General features: G+C 36.8%; 1 protein-coding gene across 2 annotated transcripts; it reads right to left on the reverse strand.

The window, feature by feature from the left end:
* Window positions 1–337: 337 nt before the first annotated feature.
* Window positions 338–9,936, reverse strand: LOC135804105 (lateral signaling target protein 2 homolog). Of its 2 annotated transcripts, none has more exons than XM_065317861.1 (5): window positions 9,638–9,936; window positions 9,371–9,575; window positions 5,661–5,939; window positions 2,384–3,672; window positions 338–2,325 (listed from the first exon to the last, which is right to left on the reverse strand). In XM_065317861.1, the coding sequence occupies exons 2-5, from the start codon at window positions 9,404–9,406 to the stop codon at window positions 1,686–1,688; spliced, it is 2,244 nt and encodes a 747-aa protein (XP_065173933.1). In that variant the 5' UTR covers window positions 9,407–9,575; window positions 9,638–9,936; the 3' UTR covers window positions 338–1,685. The 2 variants fall into 2 exon arrangements, with proteins under 2 accessions (XP_065173933.1, XP_065173934.1); XM_065317862.1 differs by having other exon boundaries at window positions 9,371–9,589.
* Window positions 9,937–10,254: the final 318 nt, after the last annotated feature.

The following is a 10,254-nucleotide window of genomic DNA, read 5'->3' on the forward strand; positions in this document are numbered from 1 at the left end:
AATCACGTTTTCTTTAATATTCTGCAATAAAAAAATTTCAATTTTTTTTGAGGTCGAAAACACTCGAAAAAGATTTCGTCATAAAAAAGGCAAAACTTTTCTCTTTTTTATGTCAGAATTTAAAAGTTGGAATTTTGAAATTCTGCTTGCGGATTATGAACCAGGCAATTATTCTGAACAATAAATCTTACTGACATTTTTACCTACCATTCTTCCTTATGCCCTAAAATTTAAATTTTGTTTTCACATTTGTCTTCGCTGCATTTTAAGACACTTCCTGAAAATTTGATAGAAAATGTAAGGAACTGGGAACAACAATAGACAAAATACCAAAAAATATAGTTGAAAAAATGTTTATTAGAGATGTTGAAAATCCCCAAAACCCTTAAAAATATTTACATTTTCCATTTCACTATCATCTTTTATAATATATATAATATATATGTATATAGTTATCGTAATTACATCTTCATATTATAATCTCATATCATTGTTATTTTTTCATTAGATTATACATCGTGTATCACAAAATATTCAGTACATGAAAACAGAATATATTTCAGTATAGCAATCGCTTAAACATAATGAAAAAAGTTAACAAATCAACACAAAGCGTCCAAGCTGCTATACACAAAACAACGAAAACGTGATCGCCAGTAGAAAAACCTATCAACTAACTTAAATCATCGAATAAGAAAAATGTAAAGTATCTACAAATTAAGAGATTGGACAAAAAAAAATCATCATTGCGATTGGACTAGTGCAATTGTGACAACTGAAACACTGTGATGCACCTCGCTTCCACATTTAAAGCTACAAGTCAAATACAAAAACCTCTTGGAAAGTGTGCACGTCGTCCACATCGTTATCAAAATAATTCTTAGATATATATTCTCACTTATTTGCTTCATATTTTTTTATGTCTTGCATCGTTTGAGCTGCGCGTCAGATGCTGCATAGGCTGATGTGGTAGTCGCAAGAGTTTGCAAGTTCACGGCGCGATTAAAGCTAGAAAAACCCTAGCAGAGGACAACGAGTACATTCTACTGATTCAATAATTACAAAATTGGTGTCTTTTACACTTAGAAGTGATAAACTGTACATGCCGCTCATCGTTGAATGCATAAGAACAAGATTACATTACATTTAAAGCTATATCTTTAGATGTGTTGTAAAGTGTATGCGCTTCAGCGTCAAAAGTTTGAAAAATAATTCATCTCATATGTCAAAGAGTTTCATAAGCATTTGTGTACAAGTTGCAATCAGCAATTATCTTTTATACAATAAGTTTATACAATTTAGAATGAAAATTTACACGTTTCTATCATTACAACGTCAAGAATTAGAGAATACTTCGTATAATTCTACAATGTTCAAAGGCAAATGTGTTTTACGTCAATTATTTAAAATATACATCTAATGAACTAGTCAATTTCGAAAAATGTGATTGCCATTTGTATGTTACGTTCAGGATAATCAAGCGAATGTCGTTTGTTTGGCACCATGATTGGTAATTTTCATGCGTTAAGTACAAATGCTAAACTCGTTGTCGACATGTGCAAAAATTGTACAAAATCATAAGAAAAGATCGCCTATCGTACGTTAATCCTAATAAAATGTGTTTTTTAAATGCCATAAGTACAATACGTCATTGGATATTCACGTCACAGTTTTCTTTCAATCGCTCACATCGTAAATGGCGCTAAATGATAGATGAAGCACTTATTGCACACGCGTACCGGTTTACTGAAGCCAAACTTCGGCAGCGGCACGCTGTTTGACGAACAACGCGCGCAAAACACCTTGCCGCAGTTGCGGCAATGATGGCGGCGCTTCACCACCGTAAAGTTCGATCCGCAACTCATACATTTCGGCGCTACTTCATCGGGAATCCAAATGGGAGGTCGTTCCGGTTCCGCCCTTCGCGTTACTTCTTCCCTGGCGGCTGTGGGTTGGTCTTCAACGGCAAGTCGAGTGAGATCGTTCGTCACATTCGTTACATTCCGCTCCTCTTCTTCAGTATTCACAGGCGTTTCATCTACGACGCCTTGGAAGTAAACATTGGAGTCGAAAAGCGCTTCTTGTGCGAGCAGATTTGGATCCACGGAGAATTCGACGTTACTCTCGATGACATCGTTCTCAGCTGGTTGGTATTCGATTGTGGGCGGGTCTTCTTTAGGTGGTGGAGGTGGGGCTTCGCTGGAGGCGTTCATCAGGAAGAGGGATTGGAGGATATTGCGCATGTCACTGGCGAAATTCGTTTGTAACTGGTCAGAGACACCAGAAATACAAACGTAGAGTCGATGGATTAAATCTTCAATAGAACTAAAACAACATTTCAATTAATATTTACAATTTTTAAAGGTTTATAAAATAAACTTACCTAAACTTAGCCCTTAATTCACACCGATTGATAATCTCCGCCGCCTGCATCGCCAATGCAAGTTCCTCATCATCCACACAAGTACTACTAAAAGATGAAGTTGTATCAGTGCTTGAAACACTATAAGCATCTTCATCTTCCTTGTCCCTTGAAACAGTCTCCTCCTCTTTCCTCTTTGATCCCTTCCGGACTTGCCGTGAACTCCCTGATGGCGAACACTTCCTCCGCTCTTGTTTGCCACCAAACGCGCAACATCCATCCAAACTTGGCGACCGATCCAAACTTGTATTCTCGGTGCAAACGCCCGAATCGTCCGGCGATTCCAACTTGCACCCGCTCGCGTCTTTGGTATTCAAAATAGACGTCAACGTCGCCGCGGCATGATTGATCACCTGCAGTGAATCGCTATCTGGCAAACTCTCAGCGCGCACAATCGTCTCGCGCTTATGCGGAATACACGCCATGATTGCATCATGATCCACAGTATTCGTTATGAGATAACCCGAAGACGTTGACGGGATGTTCACCGTTTCGGATTTCACACCCGGATGGCGCGTTTCAAACGGCAGTACGGCAGCCACCACATGCGCAGGTGAATTCGCCAGCGAAGTCGCGAGTAACTCCTTCGTGCCGACCACATCCGCGTAGAACTTATGCACGAATTCATCACTAGGTGTCTCCAAGACAACTAAATGCGCATCATGCTCATTGTCACATAATAACTTCTCTAGAGTGTACAATTCATTACTATCCAACGTCCAGAGTAATTCTCGTATCCGCAGGAGAAGCGTCCTGAAAGGTCGGAACATCTCAGACATTTCATCAACGGGTTTATCAATGCACAGCGGGCCATTGGGGAAAATCAGCAAGCCGCTGACAATCGCCAGGCGGGGAATGGTAAACATCAACGCCGGATCACAATCGTCGACCATATCCTGCGTGAGTAAACTCATGCGCAGTGCGCGTTGCAACGTCTCGGAGAACAACACGCAAATCAGCTCCTGGAGTTCAAACTCCTGCGCGGTTTTTACTGGAACCATCGCGCTTACATAACATAATTCAAACTCAGCGAAATGACGATCGAATATCTTTAAACTTTCCAGGAGCATATCAGTTACGTTTTCGTCCTGGTTGAGCTTGATTGGTCCATTTGGCGTATTGTTTGTTAAACAGACATCTCGGAGAAGGCTTCGGACATGCTCGAGGCTTTTCGTGAGCGCCTTTGCTAATGGCCGCATTGCCATACTCTCTGCTTCGCGATTCATTATAGAAGAACCAGCTGCCAGACACTAAAATGTAAAAATTATTAATTTTTGAAGTGAAAACTTCTTTAGAATCGTTGTGATTTAAAAATTAATGAAATGACACTAAAAAGAGACAAAGTAAAAGAGATAATTAGGAACGAATCGCAGGGTCTTAATCTACGGACTATTATTTATAAGATAGGATAGTTAAAACGAAAATCTGAGAGATGAAATTTTCATTCTTAAGAAAAAATTGTCCAGGGGGGGTGCTTGATACTTTTTTTCGACAATTTTTGAAAATTCATATCTCTTAAACTAAAAGCGATAGCTACCAACGAATTGTTGATTATGAAAGATTGGAAAATTCTCTATCAGATAAAAATATAAAATAATTATATTTCCTACCGTAAAAGGTCGAAAAACGCGACTAAAAGTGCTAAAAAGTGACATTTTGCAATTTTTGATGATTTTCTTCAATCGCGAATATCTCGTAAACTAAAAGAGATAATTAAGATCTGATCGCAGCATCTTAATCTACGGACTATTTTCTATAAGATAGGATAGTTAAAACGGAAATCTGAGAGATAAAATTTTCAATCTTAAGAAGAAAATTGCCAAGGGGGGGTGCTTGATACTTTTTTTCGACAATTTTTGATAATTAATATCTCTTAAACTAAAAGCGCTAGCAACCAACGAATCGCTGATTCTGATAGATTGGAAAATTCTCTATCAGATAAAAATATAAAATAATAATATTTACAACAGTAAAAGGTCGAAAAACGCGACTAAAAGTGCTAAAAAGTGACATTTTGCAATTTTTGATGATTTTCTTCAATCGCGAATATCTCGTAAACTAAAAGAGATAATTAAGATCTGATCGCAGCATCTTAATCTACGGACTATTTTCTATAAGATAGGATAGTTAAAACGGAAATCTGAGAGATAAAATTTTCAATCTTAAGAAGAAAATTGCCAAGGGGGGGTGCTTGATACTTTTTTTCGACGATTTTTGATAATTAATATCTCTTAAACTAAAAGCGCTAGCAACCAACGAATCGCTGATTCTGATAGATTGGAAAATTCTCTATCAGATAAAAATATAAAATAATAATATTTACAACAGTAAAAGGTCGAAAAACGCGACTAAAAGTGCTAAAAAGTGACATTTTGCAATTTTTGATGATTTTCTTCAATCGCGAATATCTCGTAAACTAAAAGAGATAATTAAGATCTGATCGCAGCATCTTAATCTACGGACTATTTTCTATAAGATAGGATAGTTAAAACGGAAATCTGAGAGATAAAATTTTCAATCTTAAGAAGAAAATTGCCAAGGGGGGGTGCTTGATACTTTTTTTCGACGATTTTTGATAATTAATATCTCTTAAACTAAAAGCGCTAGCAACCAACGAATCGCTGATTCTGATAGATTGGAAAATTCTCTATCAGATAAAAATATAAAATAATAATATTTACAACAGTAAAAGGTCGAAAAACGCGACTAAAAGTGCTAAAAAGTGACATTTTGCAATTTTTGATGATTTTCTTCAATCGCGAATATCTCGTAAACTAAAAGAGGTAATTAAGATCTGATCGCAGCATCTTAATCTACGGACTATTTTCTATAAGATAGGAGAGTTAAAACGGAAATCTGAGAGATAAAATTTTCAATCTTAAGAAAAAATTGCCAAGGGGGGGTGCTTGATACTTTTTTTCGACGATTTTTGATAATTAATATCTCCTAAACTAAAAGCGCTAGCAACCAACGAATTGCTGATTCTGATAGATTGGAAAATTCTCTATCAGATAAAAATATAAAATAATTATATTTCCGACAGTAAAAGGTCGAAAAACGCGACTAAAAGTGCTAAAAAGTGACATTTTGCAATTTTTGACGATTTTTTCAATCGCGAATATCTCGTAAACTAAAAGAGATAATAAGTGCACTGTGCTATAGGTTTCACTTCTACCGCGTGTGAACTGCACACGTGATTTTTGATGGTGTTAGATTATATTAAATAAAACGATTTTACCTCTGCACCGAACCACAATTGACCTGCCAGGTTTTCCTGCAGCACATCTTCGGGAAACTTGACGCGAAAGTTGCGATTTGCGCGCTCGTCGCCGATGAGATCATCCATAATGGAATTGGTGATGGTAAGCACCTTATCCTGCGACTGCCGCAGCTGATTCACCAGCGCAGTGCAACGTTCTGGGTCCTTCCGGCCGTCGAAACTATCCAGCTCGGAGGCGATCATGTTGAGCGCTTCATCAGCGAAGAAAAACTGCGCCAGGAGAGATGTGTCATCTCTCTACAAGATAAAAAACACTCATTCGTCATACTATGATAAATAAAACAACAGGAAGCAATGCAATGCGTTGCAAAAAGTTACCAACAAGTGCGCAACAAGTTGAAAAAATAAAATTAAATTAAACCGCATTCAAGGAAAATGTGCAACCAGTACAATTGCGCACAAAATAAAACAATTATTATTATTATAGTTTTGAAAACGTTGACTCGCAAATTAAACGCATGACTAAGGACACCAGCAGTTGATGAAATAAATGAATTGCGACAGTGTGTTCAATCAATGTCAAATTTGTTGTTTTTGCTTAATATCACTTCCGTTTTCAATTTTCAAGTTCAACAACTTGCTGAGACGGGCAGGCCAATAATTCGTGTGTTTTTAAGCGTATATTCTTTTCGTCACTTGCGTGGTACCACCAAAAAAAGTAGGGAGTCGATTAAACTTCCATCCTTTCATGGCGCTCGGCAGGCAAATGAGCGAAACGAGCGTAATAAGCGCGAAACGCACAATCGTGACCTTAAAAAGCGACTGCAGAATTAAAAAAAAAACTCACTTCTACGTCGGATGACATCACAACACTCGCGTTTCGAGAAACAAGCGACAAACAAAATGGCGACTTTTAAGGAATTGCGTACGCGTTTTGTGACTTTGAAACTTAATTACCGGAAAATTAGTTAAATTATTATTTTGGAGTGTAATATCAAAATTGATTCACTCTGTAAACAACTTTTATATTTTTAACGCTTTGTTAGCTAATTTACTCATAGATATTTAAACAAAACTGAATCATCTAATACTCATGAATCACAAACCCAAAATTTTAAATTTTTATAATTTTTCAAGCATTCCGAGGTGTTTACATTTCGTTGTTCGTATTATTGACATACCAACACATTGATCGCGTTTTATTACCTGCCACCACACCACGTGTGCGCATTTACGAACTGTGGAAAAAACAAGGTAAACAAAACGAGACAATTAATAACCGTATTATTATTACGTTGTTACCAATAAATTTATCCTCTATACGTTGATAGAAAACAAAAGCGCGGCTGCAATGTGCGCAATATTAATTAATGCCTTGAACCGCTGATAAGGCGCGCACAAAAGGGGAAATAGATAAGCGCGCCTGCATAATAGTAGCGCGTTGGATCAAACTGCGTCTCGCGGCGATTAATTAAGAAAACAGTGACGTCGCAAAACACACAAACACATAGATACATGAAAAACACTCCTACTATCATTTCAAGTACGTGCTGTGCAAATTATAATAATTAACGCAAAGGAAGCATTTTTTTCAAAACTTTGTTTGATTAAGATGAGTAATCTTATCATATGCGACACAATAGAAGCAAAAACTCATTAAAAATCATTCATTATCGATTGTTGTCTGTTATTCGACTTTCCAATTTTATAAACGCACGAAAATCGATTCAAGTAAAAGATTAACAATATGATTGATCAACCAATTCAAGTTTATATATAGAAGTGACATCATTACACGCGAAAAAAGACAACTTTGCTAAAACATCCAACGCGCGAGCAACGACCAGCGAAGTTGATACGTAATGGCCCCGAAAGATAAGATTAAACATTATAAACAATACATATCAATATCTTTGGCATTGCATTACATTCTGCTTAAATTTCACGTATCAATGAATGCCAATTGATTCATGATTCCTCCTTCAAGTGTGTAAAAAGCGCGACATTGTTTGAAATGCGATAATTATGTCAAACTATAACAAGCGGATTGCGGTTGTGCCTTGAAACGCACGTCGATTGGCAAACAAACAAAATGCGAGCTACTACACAACTACTCATTACTCCACAACGTCCTAGAAAACATGAGCATACAGTGTGTTTGCAGCTGCTTAGAAGCTTGATTAATAGTGTTTGTTTAACTTTAACGTTTTCATTGTTTTCTTTCAACGCACAACGCGTTTTTTTGTTTGGCATGTCAGCATGTGTAGTAGAGTAGTACTTGGTTGATGAACTTACAACGTTTACAACTCGATCACTCAATGTTTTTTGTGTTTAATTCGGACGTGTGCTTTGCAGCCAGACACGCAAACAGGGGTTATTGTATTTTTTGTGGGATTTCTTTTGTTTTAATGGCAAGTGAAGACGCGCGGAGAGAAATGTTATAGTTCATTCTAGTTTATGTCATAGATTTGGATTTAAATTGATGTTTTTACGCACGCAAATGGAAAATAAATGGGGAAATTGTGTCCAGTTGTGTATTTATGCTAGAAATATGAAAATTATTTTTTGAGTGTTTTAAAATAGATTTAGGTATAAAAATCGATGTTTTGCTTCAAAAAATATGATTTTCTAGTTAATATCTTATGAAAAATTAAGTTAAACGCAGATTTCAGCACAAAAATTGGTGTTTTAGTTTAAAAATCAAATTTTCTAGTTACTACATTGTGAAAATTGAAGTCAATTGTGTTAATTATTTAAAATTACCTACTTTTGAGTGATTTTTCGCTTTAAGACGCGTATTTAAACACAAAAATCATTGTTTTTGTTAAAAAATCTAATTTTCTAGTTATTATTATGTTACAAGTGAAAGATAAGTTGTTTTAGAAGTGTTTAATCACTTTAAAACGCAGATTTAAGCCTAAAATCAATGTTTTTCTATCAAAAAACGCAAAATTCTAACGGTTTCATGCTGTTTCGTTGCTAATAACTTTAATTGAGGATATTTCCTAAACTCCTGCGACTAATAAGCACGCAAATAGATAGTAAATAGCAAAACATTGCCCAGTTTACGCTAAACAATGATAAAATTAAAAATATGTGCTACTTATGTGCAAAACTAGATAAAACACCGATAGCATACTTCAAAAATGAAACTATCTACAGCAATATCAAGCACAAAGTAATAACTAACATGCCACATGCTTCGATTCCTTATATTCTTATCACCCGTTTTGATGCGATGTGTTATGTGCTATCATTGTTATCGTCAAGTTCTATATATAACGGAGACATTTCGTTTTCAAATTCAAATTCAAACGCGGAATTATCTCCAGTGGAATATTATTCTGTGCGATTTCGTTCGCACTTTAGCACACGCGCCCGAAACTTTCCCAAAAATCAACGAATAATGACATAATAACGTTCTCTTTCTTTGATCAACACTAAAAAAAACTTTAACAAACGCACCGGGCATGAAGTACGATGAATAACACACAAATCGGAGCAGAGTGTAACGAGTGTAACGGTATTTGTAACGTCGTGAACTTTACACACAGAATGTAATACACAAAGAAATCCAGCACGAAGGCATCAAAATGTTGGTAATGTTTGTTAATGACATGCGATGGAAACAACGAAACAAGTTCTCAATGCTTTTCGAGGGTCTCGTCATGGAATTTTCGAAGGTTTTGTGTGTTTGCAACGCCGATGAAGCGCGGTTTGTTATTTACCTTGGGTCTGAAGAACCACTTCCGTATGGAATCCATGTTATCGCAGAAATATTCGCTCGGTTTACAACCTCGGCGCGCATAGCATCGCAGAAGGGGCCTCGCCAGCGCCAACCGCTTTCATTTTATGCAACAGTTTGGCGGAGAGAGAAATTTTTCCTTCTTCGAAGACGTTTTTGTATTCCTGCACTGAATGCCAACTACAAAACTAAACACACAACACTTGATTTATTTGCTATTTGGTGTGTTTTTATTAGGTTTATTACTTACACACTGCACACGCACGACTCGAGGACGTTCTTGCTCGGTTTCGGTTTCGTTTTCGACTAGATTTGCAGCGTAGCACGCACGAAAACAGACTGCATCGTCACGTTGCCACCGACACCGACGAATTCAGCACATCGTTTCGCGCCTCGCGGCCTTTGTCCGCCGCGGTGTTGGACTGTTGATTAATCCTCGCACTGGCGTGCTGGTGCGTGATTCATGCGCCCGACGACGACGACGACCACCAGCGTTCCGCGCTCTCGTGTTTTTCGCTTGCTCTCAATGCAGCTAGTCACTGAACTGACAGCTGGACGGGCAGACAGCGCACAGACAGGAAGCAGACGAAAAAATAAACATTACAGGAATCTGTAATTCATATTACCAATGTCAAAAACTCCCGCCAAAAGTTTTCGATGTAGTTCAGTTATTCACCACTAGATGTACGATTTAAATGTAAAATACAGAAATATTTTAAATTTATACAAATTTAGTTAATATATAACAAATAATACCATATAACAATTAAAACTAAGTTTAAATTTGAAAGTTATTGCTTAGATTTCATTTTTATATACTTTTTAACGTTACAGATGTTAAAACATTGCTCTCTCAAAATATAAACT

Source organism: Atheta coriaria, unplaced genomic scaffold (assembly GCF_025399875.1).
Source record: "Atheta coriaria isolate IRGN ID8LTWV9N9 unplaced genomic scaffold, Caltech_Dcor_3.1 hic_scaffold_3_pilon, whole genome shotgun sequence".
NCBI lineage: Eukaryota > Metazoa > Arthropoda > Insecta > Coleoptera > Staphylinidae > Dalotia > Dalotia coriaria.